General features: G+C 42.7%; 1 protein-coding gene across 1 annotated transcript in view; it reads right to left on the bottom strand.

The window, feature by feature from the left end:
- RAPSN (receptor associated protein of the synapse) overlaps positions 1-16,088 on the bottom strand; it is a 66,329-nt gene that overhangs the window by 4,831 nt on the left and 45,410 nt on the right. Inside the window, exons 3-7 of the mRNA XM_077460978.1 lie at positions 15,894-16,052; positions 14,639-14,737; positions 13,068-13,190; positions 10,571-10,624; positions 2,242-2,441 (exon numbers count right to left, since the gene is read on the bottom strand). Of these exons, the coding sequence (XP_077317104.1) occupies positions 2,242-2,441; positions 10,571-10,624; positions 13,068-13,190; positions 14,639-14,737; positions 15,894-16,052 (635 nt within the window). The remainder of the gene's footprint in view (positions 1-2,241; positions 2,442-10,570; positions 10,625-13,067; positions 13,191-14,638; positions 14,738-15,893; positions 16,053-16,088) is intronic.

Below are 16,088 nucleotides of genomic sequence, written 5' to 3'. Positions count from 1 at the left end.
GGGATCCTCCGTGCTGGCCACGCACGAGGATGCCGTGTCGGCTTCAGGGATCTTGGTGCAGCGCGTACCCGGGAGAGACATGCTGACCCCCGCAGAGGGCTGTTTCTGCTGGCGTTATTGACTCCGTATACTTGGGAGTCCATCGGCTGGGGTAAGAGTCCAATTTTTACTTACATTACCAGGAAGTCATTACGGTTCAAGATTTGGAAACATCATTTAACCCAGAGAAAGAGACTGAACACTAACTTTTTGAGACTTTTGCAAGTTTTGTATTTTTGTGCATTATTCTAATAATTTTTTCTGAATAACTGCACATTCAGTGTTCATTTCTCTATTTTTCGGTGCTATCTTAGCACTTGATATTTAACAGATTCTTTTAGGATTTACGTGATTCACTCTCTATATACAATCACTTTTAATTGCCTCACAACACTTATATATATTTAGCGCAACATTATATATTTTCAATTTTTTTTCTCCATAGTGATATTTGATGGTGTTTTAGTTGCAGCTTTTCTTTTTTTCTTTTTCCTAGCGCGATATTGTTTTATTTTAATTTATAATTAAATATCATGTAATGGCCACACTTAAAGTGGTTATAGGTTTTTCACCTTCATGCATTCTATGCGTGAAGGTAAAAAACCTTCTGTGTACTTCTCCCCCTACAGCCCCCCCCCCCAATACTTACCTGCTGTGACCCTTCCTGATCCAGCGATGTGCATGGGAGCCTCAGCTGTCCTGGGTCTCTCTCTCCTCATTGGCTGAGATACAGCAGCGGGAACCACTGTCTCCCACTACTGTTAATCACAGCCAGTGAGTCAATGTGGGGAGAGTGGAGAGCCGGCTGAGATGCTGCTCTTTGTCTTATGGAGGCATAGAGCAGGGCTTGGGAGCAAGGACATACCAGTTCTGGGGCACTGGTCAAAGGGGAGGTGCCAGGATCACAGATGGAGGACCCAAGAACAAGATCGGGGCTGCTCTGTGCAAAACCACTGCACAGAGCAGGCAAGTATAACATGTTTGTTATTTAAAAAACAAAGACCGATACCCTTAGAATAACTTGAAGCATTGGTATTACATATTACATTTTTGTTTCTGAGTTTTGATATGTTTATATATTTACTGTGTTTTAAATCTTCTTACTAAATACATTTGTGGCTCAATTCTAAAAAGGACTTAAAGTTTTGAGAATGAAAATCACTTCAAGAGCCAGTCATCCTGCCAATTTCCCAGTGCTCAATGGAAAAGATGGAACCTTTCTTCACCATTGCAGATGGTCACAAAAACAAATTCTTCTGCACTTTAGTAGTGTGCCCTCTCAAAATAAGTAGGCTATGGGGGTTATTTACTACATGAAAATCCACTTTGCACTGCAGGTACACTTGGAAGTAAAGCCGCTGTAGATCCGAGGGGGACATGCAAGGAAAATAAAAAACAGCATTTTAGCTTGCACATGATTGGATGATAAAATCAGAAGAGCGTCCCCTCATTTCATATCAACCCCTCAGATTTAGAGCCACTGCACTTTCAAGTGCACTTGCAGTGGATTTGCCCTTCGTAAATAACCCCCTATGTATCCATCCTGGCATAATGTGGAGAAGTCTCATCTTGCTGCACTCAGAAGTCTGGAGAAGTCAGGGAAAGTCTGGAGAAATCTGGAACAACTGGAAACCACAAAAAAGACAGAAAGGTTGCCCTGACCTAGTGCATTATCCTAAAACCATATCTTTATTGTTGCAAAAAGTGGTAAGTATTATACTCATAAAATGATAATTGCAGCAAAGCTCATCACATATCACAGCATCTTCCAGTCCACAGTACATCATACCATGTGGCAGGAGGTGAAGATCCAATAGACTAACGCATTTCAAGGACTAGTTTATTCCGCAGAGCCCTGAGGAAGTGGCCAGTCCTCAAAATATTTACCTCTTTTTACAACGCTATGGTTTTAGGATAATGTACTCAGTGCGCCTTTTCTTTCTTTTTTTGTCTTTCTTTACCATTACCCGTCTCATATAGTGTTCCCTTTGACCACTATGGGGAATCAAGCATGGGGTTGGTGAAAAAAAGTTTGGCATTAGGTTGACTGATATATATCACACCTGTGCTGAGGGCCGGAGACAAGGTGTCTGAGGGGTGAAGAACCTTCCCACTGAAACACTGAAGAATTTGTATCCAAACAAAATAATTTTGGCTTTTCTAAAGGAGATATAAATTGCATTATATCTCAAGTTTCCTTACCGGAGGTGAAAGACGTGGGAACAGGGCAATGCCTGGAGTTGGCTATTCTTTTCCCCGATAGATTCCCCACACATTCCACAATACAGCTCCATCTCCTCCACACACTCGTGGAACCTGACGACATGAGTGCGGAGTTCCCGTTGCTGCTGTCTTGTACGATAGATGATCTCACTTAAACAGTGAACTTTCAACAGGCAAAGCTATAAAAGGAAACAAGACACAGAGGCCCCATTAAAAAAAAAAAAAAAAAGAATAGAAAAGCACAAAGAACATTTTGTGAAATAAATAGAACAGGAGAAAAAAAAATTGAGAGATGACAATAACTGAAGTTTTATTCAGATATAAGATGCCATTTTCTGTTTTCTCTTCGTATTTGTGTTGAAAATTTGTTGTTCATGTGATAGCAGACCTGCCATCAGCTGCCTGTATTATGCCTGTAGGATATTTAGAAGTATAACTGTGGCGCTAACTCAAGTAAAGTGCTAAAGTAAACAAAATAAATAATCAATATTCAATGAGTCCATAATCAAATCCAAACACTGTTATCAATCCAAAATTCATAGATGTGCAAAATAAGTATATTTCTTTAATCCTAGATTCACAAAAAGTGCTTGTGTAGTCCAAAATATATAATTATGTTGATGGTAGATGCGCAATAATCCAGTGCAGAAACAATCATCAATTCTTAAGTCGTGTAGTCACACTTGCTTCCACAATCCACTAATAGTGTGCCCCAGCCTCTTACCACAAATGAAGACCCCAGCGGGTCTAGTAGTGCTTCTGGTAATAAGCATTCTTAGTGAGATTTCAGCGCCACTCTTCTCTTTAACGCACCAGGCAAAGGGAAAGCGGTGGTTGGGGATATGAGTAAAGGGACAGTGTTCTCCCACTGTGCACAATACCTGCTCTTCAATCTCCTCCACCCTCTTCTATTCAAGACTCATAAGTAGGGATGAGCTTCGTGTTCGAGTCGAACGTACGTTCGACTCGAACATTGGCCGTTCGGCCGTTCGCCGAATTCCGAACGTTTTGGCCGTTCGCGTCAAAATTCGAGTGACGCGCGCGCGGACCACAATGCACTGCGTTGGCGCAGTGCATTGCTGCCCGATGATTGGCCAAGCATGCACTGTGACCCCGCATGCTTGGCCAATCGCAGCGCCGGCAGCGAGGAGAGCCATGATTGGCCACAGGCATCCTGCCTGTGGCCAATCATAGCTCAGGCTGTGTAGTGCACGCCCCACACTATATAAGGCCGCCTTTAAGGCGGCCTCCTGTAGTGTGTTACTTTGCATCTGAAGCAGTGGGTGTTCTGTGTACCTTCAACACAGTACACACCAATCGTTTTTGGCTGATTTCCTATCTTGCTGCTGTGTAGTGGTTGTTGTCTGTGCCCTGACCGCAGTATACACCGCTATATTCACCTCACCTATATAGCTAGTGATCTAGCTTTAACCACTTAACAACTGCCCATTGCCGATTAACGGCTTCAGGGCGGTTGTTTAACTCAGAGAGGCCGTTAATTAACGGCCTCCCAGAATTCTGCTCTCGCGTGCCCCGAGGTGTGCGCACTCGAGAGCATCCGTGACCGCCGGGTCCATGGGACCCGGCGCATCACGGTAAACGGCCGCTCATAGCGGCCGTTTACCACGTGATTGCTCCGTCAAATGACGGAGTGATCACTTGGAAACAAACCGGCGTCATGTTATGACGCCTGTTCCTACCTCCCCTTTCTGTACCGATCGGTACAGCGGAGGGGAAAGAGATCGGTGTCAGCAGCGATGTGGGCTGCATCTGCAGTGCCCACATCGCTGCTCACCGAATTTAACCCCTCAATTCCCTGCCAATACTCTGCAATACCAGTGCATACTCTGCAGTACCCTGCCATTACTCTGCAGTACCCCGCCATTACTCTGCAGTACCCCGCCATTACTCTGCAGTACCCCGCCATTACTCTGCAGTGCAGTACCCCGCCATTACTCTGCAGTGCAGTACCCTGCCATTACTCTGCAGTGCAGTACCCTGCCATTACTCTGTAGTACCCCGCCATTACTCTGCAGTGCAGTACCCCGCCATTACTCTGCAGTGCAGTACCCTGCCATTACTCTGCAGTGCAGTACCCCGCCATTACTCTGCAGTACCCCGCCATTACTCTGCAGTGCAGTACCCTGCCATTACTCTGCAGTGCAGTACCCTGCTATTACTCTGTAGTACCCCGCCAATACCCCGCCAATACTCTGTAATACCCTGCCATAAATTGCCATACCCAGCCATACTCAGAGATACCCAGCCATACTCGGTGATACCCTGAAATACCCAGCCATAGACGCCCCCCACCCCTCACCGCCCTCCGGTGCTTCTACCAACTCGCCAGTACGATCAAAGCCAGAATCTTTTTTTTATTTTTTATTTCAGGCTTCCCAGCCTAGAGGTGAGATGTGGGGTCATATTGACCCCCCAGATTTCACTGTAAAGAGGACCTGTCACCCCATATTCCTATTACAAGGGATGTTTACATTTCTTGTAATAGGAATAAAAGTGATCAAAAATATATTTTTGGGAAAAAAAATGTCAAACTAAAATAAATAAAGTAAAATGAACAATAAAAAAATAAAATAAAAATTAAAGCGCCCATGTCCCCATGTGCTCGCATGTGCCACACATGTGAGGTATCGCCGAGAATGTTAGAGCGAGAGCAATAATTCTAGTCCTAGACCTCCTCTGCAACTCAAAACATGTAACCAGTAAAAAAATATTTAAAGCGTTGCCTATGGGGATTTTTTAAGTAGCGACGTTTGGCGCCATTCCACGGGCATGTGCAATTTTGAAGAGTGACATGTTTGATATCTATTTACTCAGCATAACTTCATCTTTCACTTTATGCAAACATTGGGCTAACAAGTGGTTAATAATAGAGCTTGCAGTCAGTAGTGTTAGGAGTGCGTGCTGTCTGCGTGCTCTGTACCCAGTACATACCGCTATAATATAGGGCAGGCCCCTACTTTCAAACATCCAACTTACAAACATCTCCTACTTGCAAACGCAAGGAGACAGCAGCAAGTGAGATGAAAAAAGATGGACGACAAAACAAATTATACAGGGGTGATAACCCTTCCCTATGTTTTCCAAAAAGCTTAAAGATAGTTTTTTTGACTGGAGCTACACTTTAAAAATGTACCGGTTGAAAATGACAAACAGATTCAACTTAACACAACAAACCTACACAGTCCCTGTCTTGTTTGCACCGCCTGTATACTGCTGTTCTGAGTATATAGGGCCTGGGGGCCACACGCATTTCCTTTTTTTAATATGGGTACGGGGTTCCCCTTAATATGCGTACAAGACCCAAATAGGCTGGTAATGGGCAGGGAGGGCTACCCATGCCATGTTTCTCAATGATTTTCAACCATATTGCAGGAACCAGATATAACATTAAAACCGCAAGCAGTTTTAAATGGTGTTATTTCCGTTTAATGTCATTTTGTGCAGGGACTGTTCTAAACACGGGAAACACGTGGCACTTCACAGGCATACTACAGACACCCCGCAGGCACCATATTTAAAGGAATATTTCACTTTTTTTTTTCACTTTAATCGTCATTAAAATCAGTGCTCCCGCCAAAACGGTAGTTTTTAAAACTTTTTTTTGCAGTGACCCATGTCCCCTGAGGCAGGAGGCAGGTCGCCAAACCCTTTTTAGGACACTATCTTGCATATTAGCCGTTAAAATGAGCACTTTCCATTTCGAACGTTCGAGTCCCATAGACTTCAATGGGGTTCTAACGTTCGTACCGAACGCGGGGGTCGTTCGCAAGTTCTGGTGCGAACCGAACCGGGGGGTGTTCGGCTCATCCCTACTCATAAGATAAAGGAGTATGAGTGCACCGAATGGAAATTTTGGTGCTGAAACTGAAAATGAAGGATGCACTAGGCCAAAAAATATTTATATTTTTATATACAATTGTATTATATTCGACTTTTTAATTATTATCATCAATTTAAATTAATATGAATTTATTGTTGGCCATTGTTGACACCTTGGGTGCAAGAAAATTCAATCCTCAGTCTCTAACCATCTCTTGGATCATGTCCCGTCTCTAACCATCTGATACAGGAGAAGGTCAGAGACTGCAGACATGCTACAGGAGATGGTCAGAGACTGCAGACATGCTACAGGAGACGATCAGAGACTGCAGATATACTACAGGAGACGGTCAGAGACTGCAGATATACTACAGAAGATGGTCAGAGACTGCAGACATGATACAAGAAATAAATACAGCCTCATCATTGCCTGTCATCAGTGCCCATCAGATGCAGCCTGCCAGTGCCCATCAGATGCAGCCTGCCAGTGCCCATCAGATGCAGCCTGCCTGTGCTCGTCAGATGCATATGATCACGTCACCCTGATTCAATGTCCCTCCATTGGATCAGTGTCTCATCTGTCACAGAAGATGGGATATTGTTACTGCAGTTGCCCGGGCAATTCAGCTCCCTGACACATGGAGATCGCCACTCTGTGGGACGGAGGGAGCTCAGGGGCGAGCCAGGAAGATGCCCCCGCAATGGGTGGCACCAGGGGGTGGGGGCCCCATCCCATATTCGGCCCCATTATCGGAAATATTTTCCTATTGGCAATGTGCTGAAAACACAATTTTCTGCAGTTTATTTTCGGGCCGCCGAAATTTCGGTGCATCCCTATAAAGGAGATCTCCATAGTGCAGTAATTCCATATAAAAAATGTATACAAAGCAGCAAACTTACATATCAAACATTCAACATCGATAAAATCAGGGGCTTCCGGTCGTGGCTGAGTCGCGAGGGAGGAGCCGGGTGACGCCGAGACCGCAAGTCCCTGATTTTATCGATGTTGAATGTTACAATTTGATATGTAAGTTTGCTGCTTTGAATAAATCCTTTATATGGAATTACTTATGGAAGCACTATTTGTAAATCTAGAATTAGAAAGAAATATACTTATTTTGCACATCTCTGAATTTTAGATTGATAACGCACTGTTTGAACTTTATTATGGACTTTATTGAATATTGTTTATTTATTTTGTTCACTTTAGCACTTTACTTGAGTTTGCGCTACATTTATACTTTATTTTTACTCAGTTTAATGTTGGCTGCCACTCCTTGAGGTTTGGGTTATTTTTGGTTTGCGTATTAGTTTTTTAAAATCACAGAATGTTTAGAAGGAATCCATAATCAAGGGATGCTGTCACCTTTAATTCTCAAAAAAATATCTAATGTTTCCTTCTCTGGTTTAAGCATTCTTTGTTACCGTGGACTGACTTCCTTTAACTTAATGGCTAAGCCCAGCCAACTGTCATGCCTGGGGTCAATGGAATTGTGCCAGTCCCTGATAAAAGTACTTTCACTAGCGGGAAATGGTAGGTGGTGGTTTATAATGGTGCAGTCTGCTCACTGCATTACTGCAGCTGTTTTTGTCTGTCGCATAGTTTAAAGCCTGGTTCACACCTATGTGATTTTTAGTGTTATCTGCCTTTTGCAGAAACACACTTCAGTCCTTTTAACATGGTTTCCTATGGGACACCTTCACATCTATGCTTTTTTCAGCCTCTGTGTTTTTGGAAAGGGTCAGGGACTTTTTCAAATGTAAAATAGTGCGTTTTTGGTTCAAAAGACTTCAATAGAAAAGCTGCAGAAAAGTATACAGTGTGTTTTTGCAGCAATTTTGCTGCGTTTTTCAATCTAACAACAAATTGGCCAAACAAAAAAGCATAAAAACGCAAAACGCATCAAAAACACATGTGCAAAAAAGCACAGAAAAAAGCACTGCAGAAACGGATCAACAGCACATTGCATAGGTGTGAACCAGGCTTTATTGCCTTTTTTATTCTGCATTATTCTGTAGCTTCTTTATTTTTCCACCACCTCCTGTGAAAGAGCACTTACAGGGTTGGGAAAAACCATCTAACACTGACAGGGGTGCTTAACCATTTGTCGACTGCCTAACTGGGAAATTACGTCATTACTTTGATGTTAAATAAAGCCCATTTTATTCTCTAGGGTCTCGACTGAAAAAAAAAATGTATAATGTTTGGGGATCCTAAGTAATTTTATAGCAAAACATACAGATTTTTACTTGTAAACAACAAATGTCAGAAAAAGGCTGGGTCCTTAAAGTGATTAAAAAAAAAAAGCCATAATTAAGAAGAAATAAATTAAATAATAATTATAGGTTTCTGTTATTTGTATATTTGGAAACTGGGAGAGATCAGGCAGTGGATAGAACATCAACTATAATGGCATGTACACACGATCGGACATTCCAATAACAAAATCCATCGGATTTTTTCCAACGGATGTTGGCTCAAACTTGTCTTGCATACACACAGTCACACAATGTTGTCGGAAATTCCGAACGTCAAGAACACGGTGACGTACAACACGTACGACGAGCCCAGAAAATTGAAGTTCAATAGCCAGTGCAGCTCTTCTGCTCGATTCCGAGCATGTGTGGCACTTTGTGCGTCGGAATTGTGTACACACAATCGGAATTTACTCAAACTGATTTTGTTGTCGGAAAATTTGAGAACCAGATCTAAAATTTTGTGCGACGGAAATTGTGCGATAGAGCCTACACACTGTCGGAATTTCCGACAAAAGGCTCTCATCGAACATTTTCCGTCTGATAATCCGACCGTGTGGTGTGTACGGGGTATTAGGCTTTAGTTGAACCCCCACCAAACTCTCAAGCTGAGCAGTCAGACTCATATAAAATAAAACTTTCATATGTAAACATGTACAGTTTTTGGCATCTTTCACACTGCTGCTTGAAAAAGCTCAGTACAGCTTTTTTTTTTTTTTTTACTGAGCTACTAAAATACAGCGCATTAATTGTAATGTGCCTATGCATACAGGCGCGTAAACAAGCCCTGTGTATTCTTCAGTGACAAAAAATAAAATGAGCTTTTTTGGTTAGTAATTTATGCCTCGTGCGTGCAAATGCCCATTTACATATTGTGCAGAACAAGAACACGAGAATGAGTTTTCAGCGTTTGCACAAAAATGCGTGAGTGCATATATGCGAAAAAGTACATACAAAAAAAAGTCTGAAAAAGTTGATGCTCAAACGTGAGTATCAAGTGCAAGAGGCCTTTGAGTACAACTAAAGGCATTTTTTTTGTTGTTGTTAGTTTTGGATAGAGTGGAGAGGGATTAAAACACCTGTCAGGTTTTTATTGCTGTCTGTGCCGCCGCTAGGGAGATTCACCCTATTTGTCCTGCTTACCATTATCATTGAAAGTAAAAGTTACAGATAATCCCAAATTTTGGGTTGCCCCCATAAAAGTAATAGAGGGGAAATCTTCCAATGAGGACACTAGTTCTGGTGACCTGGGGGGTCCCCAAGGGATTCCCTTAATTTGCATGGATTTCTCCTCGCTTCCTATTTTGGCTATGGGACAGGAAGTGAAGGGAAATCTCCCTAATGGAAAAAATAAACTGACAGGAGTTTGTGAGACTCTCTTACTTTATCCAACCAGAAAAAAAGAAAAAAAGTTTGCCTATAGTTCTACTTTAATCATTTAAAGCGGTTCTTCACCCTAAAGGGGAAGTTCCACTAATCTGATCCCTCCCCCCCTCCGGTGCCACAATCGGCACCTTTCAGGGGGGAGGGGGGTGCAGTTACCTGGATAATCCAGGTATCTGCACCCACTTCCGGGCAGACCGCCGCAGACCCCCGCAGACGCCTCCCCCCCCCCCCCCCCATTGTGTTCTGGGAAACACACAGTTCCCAGGACACAGCGGGGGACCAGAAGAGACGCGCAGCGCGACTCGCGCATTCGCAGTAGGGAACCAGGCAGTGAAGCCGCAATGCTTCACTTCCCGTTTCCCTGACAGAGGATGGCGGCGGGGGCAGCAGCGAGACGAGCGATCGCTCGTCATCTGCCGCCGACATCGCTGGACCCTGGGACAGGTAAGTATAATTTTATTAAAAGTCAGCAGCTGCAATATTAGTAGCTGCTGGCTTTTAATATTTTTTTTAGGTGCAGAACCGCTTTAAGACTATTCAGAATCATGCACAATTCCAAGAATGATGGGTTCCTTTTTAGGAAAAGACTGGAACCAAGGAGAAAAAGATACCAAATACAGTACATAAATTCTAATGACAAATTAAAAATAAAGCTCCCAGAATGCTTTGCTACGAACGATACTTATAACAGCTGAGAAGTATAAGGTTTCTTATGAAGAGTAATATCAACCGCTGAGGGCATTATAGGAGAAAGAAAGAGGAGAAGATATCATGTGAGGGAATCAGGGAGGTGGGATAGAGGAAATCTCTCCATTGCCTCACTCACCTTATTGCCAATCTCTTCTGCCAACTCCTGGGCTTTCTGGAGTCCATCCAGTGCCTGCAGATTAAGAACACGTGTCAGGCAGAGAACCAGGAGTAAATTCTTGTTATTGTGTAACTGCCATAGCCAAGGCTGACCTGATTACAGACAGAACAGATGCAGCGCATAGCGGAGTCTACAACTTCCACCCTCCCCCTGACATACCATCACATTGCCTCCATATTCCAGATAGACTGCAAGTACATACCAGGCCAGACTACTGCTTACCATCTGTGGATTAATGTGCACTTCATCATACACCTCACATCTGCTATAGAACAACATCAATCAAAATGGGGCCCCATGACACTTCCAGAAGAACTGTCAGTATTCACCCCTTACAGCTGCCAGATTATCCATCTCATGATTAGGGACAACAAACCCCGATCCTGCAAACACTTTCACACACTCCGTGGCAACATTATTTACACCTCATCAATAACACAAATAGCAGATCATGTGGCTACAGCCCAAGTCATGCAGACGTGGCCAAGAAGTTCAATAGGTTTCCAACCAAGCATTAGATTGGTCAACCAGTGACAAGCCTTTACACTTAAATGACAAAAACAAAAAATGGTGTAGCTGTTCCCTTTAAAGTGCAACGTGTTACACTATTGTGAATCCTGAAAAAAAGTGGAGCTTACACCATATAGTCAACAAATTACATCAAACATAGGACTAATGAAATAAATAAACAACTAAACATCCTCATATGCCATGAGTACATATGCTAGAAAGTATAAAGTGTTAATAGAAATGAATGAGCATCCATAGGATGCCAGGTGGGTGAAACGCATTGAGACGAAGTCTCCAGCCTACATCTGGTAACGGGAACATAAGCCACCTCTGGTAAGAGCGGAGTAGCAGCACTCTTGCTAATTATACGTGGGTTGTCTACGTTGGAGCCTCTAATAGGCACTTTTAAATGTGAGTTTTTCTTACTGTTTTTACTCAGTGTCACAATAAATACTACACTATATAAGCTTTTCTTTTGGCTCATATGTTTTTGGCTGTATATGATGGGAAGAGCCAAAAGTGGACCTTCAGATCCTAATGATGACCCTGGCCGACCTGATACGTATATGAAGGAGAGGAGATCCCTGATCCAAAGCGCATTAAGACCTTCTTTTTTATTAAAAAGGTCCAATTTTTGTGGTGAGTGAGCACTCAAATCACAGGGTGAATTCTCCAGATTGGTGCTATGCAAGAGAATACTATTGCTTTTATGTGTTATTGGTGGACCTTTCCCTAGGTGATGGTCATGTGGACACTTCTTTTAACACTTTCTAGCATATGAACTCACAACAAATGAGGAATTTTAGTTTTTTTTAAATTTAATTTATTCTATGTTTGATATACTTTGATGTCTATATTGTGTAAGCACCACTTTTTTGTCAATACGGTGGTCAAGATTTTTTTTTAAGTAATGCTGCCCAAGGAATGATTGTTGGCCCCATGTATTAAAGACATGGGTTTCAAACAAAACAGTCAACTCTGTTTACAGATAAAGGTCCAATAAACTAAAAACTTACAGCGACTGTACTAGTACTGAGCACAAAATCACCTTGTATAACCTAGTCAGAGAAGCCAATGTTCAAACTGACAGCAAGAGCACAACTGTTCAGATTACCATTTTTTCAACAACAGGAGAGCACAGAGGGATATATTTGATTGCACAGCAAGTTAAACCTTGAATAGGCTACAGCAGCAGAAAATCGCTGTCTTCAGCAGTAGAAAACCACACTGGCTAAAACAGCAGAGAACCACATGGTCTACAGCAGAAGACCACAACATCACAGCATTAAAAGAACACCTTCTTCTACAGCAGAAGATGATTACACTGGCTAAAGCAGCAGAAGACCACGGCGTCCTCAGCAGCAGAAGACCACAGCGCCCTCAGCAGCAGAAGACCACAGCGCCCTCAGCAGCAGAAGACCACAGCGCCCTCAGCAGCAGAAGACCACAGCGCCCTCAGCAGCAGAAGACCACAGCGCCCTCAGCAGCAGAAGACCACAGCGCCCTCAGCAGCAGAAGACCACAGCGCCCTCAGCAGCAGAAGACCACAGCGCCCTCAGCAGCAGAAGACCACAGCGCCCTCAGCAGCAGAAGACCACATGGTCCTCAGCAGCAGAAGACCACATGGTCCTCAGCAGCAGAAGACCACATGGTCCTCAGCAGCAGAAGACCACATGGTCCTCAGCAGCAGAAGACCACATGGTCCTCAGCAGCAGAAGACCACTAAATTGAAATTTTTCTTCTCTATTTGTCATGCTGAAATTTTAAACCCGTCACCAAAGCAGGAATAGATGGGAAATCTTCTAATAGGGACACCTGCTCCTGCTCAATCTACTCAATCCAAAACTAAAAAACGATAGATACTATCATTTTAGATACATTTTAAGTGCATTGGCCTTTTTACCATACCAACTTTTCCCATTTCCTCCCTTAAAACTCATTATACCTTGTCCATTTCCTTTTGGTGTAGCCAACACTTAGCGACTCCCATCAGTACTTGCGTTTGACCTAAGCGATTACCAATTTCCGTCATGATGCTCATAGAAGAATCATATCGTGGAAATGCTTTCTGACAAGACAAAGCAGAATTGTAAGTAATGATTTACCATGTAGCCTATTAACGTACCAATGTTCACTAGGGTTTAGCCAAATTAAACAACACCAATACTTAAGAAATATGCCTGTTCTAGTTTCCAGTAAAAAGATATTCTGAATAATGTTTCTTGAGGCATATTGTCTGCGTTCTGGGTGGGGAGGGTGGGGGGGGAGGATAGAGGAATAGAGGAGGAGACAATACAATGTTAAAGAAACTGGAGCAACCAGTCATTGGTTTTGTCAGTGCCACCAATTCCATTTCCCTGAAGACTGTGATTTGCATTCTCTTAAACAATTATCTTTTTAAAGAATGTCAGCTTTCCCTCTGGAAACACACTGACCTTTGTTTGCACCTAAATACCTCTACCACCATCTTGGAGTATACAATATCATACGGATTTAAAATTCAGAATGGAGAGAATCCAGTTTTGTATCATTATGATGGATGTCAGGTCTCTAACTGCTTTATCAAATTTTAGCAACACATTCACTTCTATTAGTGTGCAGAAAATGGACAAGTATATAAAAGATCAAAGGCAGTGAGTTGCTATAGTCTTAAAAGACCTGGGCTCCCCTGGGCCCCTATCCCCTGAGATCTAACAGGAGGGGACACAGAGACGGACCTGTTCTTGCTACAGAGGAAACCACGCTTAGTACTACATGCTATTAAAGATGACCTTCATCCAAGAAAGGGACTTTAACTTACTACTACAGCAATCCATTCAACTAGCTAAACAACAGGTTTAATTTTCTCAGATTAGTTTCCTTTCTGTGGCCCTAAACCCTGCCACCATTCATGTCTAGGCCATACTCCCCACTCCACTCCTGCAGCCTCCTGGGATGTCCCTTATACTTATCCCAGCAGGCTGCAGGAGCCCATTCACAGGGTGGTGGGTGGGCAGAGCTAGTGTGTGTCATTGGGGCCTGGCTACCCAAGCTTGGAAGAGGCAGCATGGGAGACTGACACCTGATCAGCAGATCACTGCATGATAACGCTGGATCTACTGTTTATCTCTCAGAAACCCAATGTTCTTGTTCCTAACCAGCATTTTCAGCCCTGTCTAGACTGCATAATTCTGCTCATCCCCCCACCTCACGTCCCTCTCCTTAAGAATTACATTGATTTTTTTCCAGAAAAACAATGCTGCTGCCTTCAATCCCAGGAGCCTGCCCACACACTGTGTGTAGAGAGGGGCTCTTGGGAGATGTAGTTCTGGGTGCAGTAGGAACTGCTCTTCCAGTAGCTGCCCTGCAAGAATTTTACAAGCCTGGTGATGACATCACAGGAAATAATAAAAGCGGTTTCTCACTACAGAAAAAACAGGGGAAAGGCAGTTTGGGTGTAAATTTGGATTATGCATGCACAAATCCTTTACAGCAGTTCTTCAATTGCAAATTGAAGCTTTCCTTAGTAATATTTACCTCAATGTCCCCATGACTTCTGTGGATGTCAGCAAAGCACAAGAGGCAGAGAGCTTGAAGTGGGCGATCCCCGTGTTGCATTGCTATCTTCATTGACTCCTTAAATCAAAGGGATAAGATTAAACATAATGTTTACCTGTCCATTCTTCAGATCAAACCCAGAGCAAAAGTAATTCTATATTACACGGACTGTGTGTTACAACTAAATAGCCATCATCAGCTAATTTAAAAATATTCACGATTGTGAGGGTATGTGATCAGAACTGTCATTCATTTATGTCTTTGTTCCTGCAAATCTCTCAGTAAATCTTAAGATGAGCAAGGTACAGTATTGTCTTCCTAAACCAGAAAATCACTGCCAACACCAAAAGCAAGGAGAGTATTTATTTTAGAACATTGGTTTCCGGTCCAATGTAACTACGCATATACCATGCCTGTGAGATCCCTCTAGAAGCTGGAGATTACTGTAATAGACAGCACTACTCCACTGCCCTGCCACATTGGGAACACAGTTTGGCTGTTTGGCATAAGTGCCATTGAGAGATCAATTTGCATTTTCTCTAAGAAGTCAGTGTTCTCCGACTGGACAAGGTAGAGAGGTGGAGTGGTGATGTCCCATGCTCCACCTTATTCAGAGAATGCTTTGCATTCATTTAGAAAATGGCGATCGTTCCCAGTGGCCCAGTAGCAGCTGCTAGGCATGGGACCAGGACGCTTGTGGCAATCACTATAGTCGTGATGTCTACTACAGTAATTTCCAGCTTCTATAAGGATTCTTCGAGTATGGTATATGCATAATTACATTGGTTCAAGCTTGACCAATGTAACTATGTAATAAAATCAACACCGGAAATTTTCTTTAATAAAGTTGTTTTTTTGCCATCTATGTCTCATCAGGGAGATTTATTTCACTTCCAGTCCCATAAACTCAACCGGAAGTGCTAGGGTATCTTTGCAATGGGAGAAAAATTCCCTCTCAGACAGCTGTTACAGGAACACATTTACCCTTTGGAATTTTTCATGATGGCTACCCATAAATTATACAATTTTCCTTTAAATTGACCAAAACCATACAATATGAGATCAAACCTAAACACTTTAAATTTGTATACAATCAGGTAGGCACTTGTAATACATAGTTGAAGGTGAATATAAAATAAATTGAATTAAAAAATTGTATAATTTATGTGCTGACATAAAGGATGGCTTCTACTTTGTTATCCACAGAACAAGTTACATGGTACAGATGTCCTACCTCGCAACACTCCATCGCATCTGTTAAACGACCGAGCTTCCGATATGACACAGCCATGTGGTATTGACTCATCGCTCTGTATTTCAGACTCCAGCCTTTCCCATAGTCATTAACTAGTTCAGCTGCTTTACATGGAAAGAAGAGGGCCTTCTCAAAGTCCTGTGGAGAACATACAAATAATCGAATGGAGGAGCA

Source organism: Lithobates pipiens, unplaced genomic scaffold (assembly GCF_037356315.1).
Source record: "Lithobates pipiens isolate NorthernLeopardFrog02 unplaced genomic scaffold, aLitPip1_a1.2 Scaffold_10, whole genome shotgun sequence".
In the NCBI taxonomy this organism is placed as follows: domain Eukaryota; kingdom Metazoa; phylum Chordata; class Amphibia; order Anura; family Ranidae; genus Lithobates; species Lithobates pipiens.
This window is presented reverse-complemented; position numbering and strand designations above follow the sequence as displayed.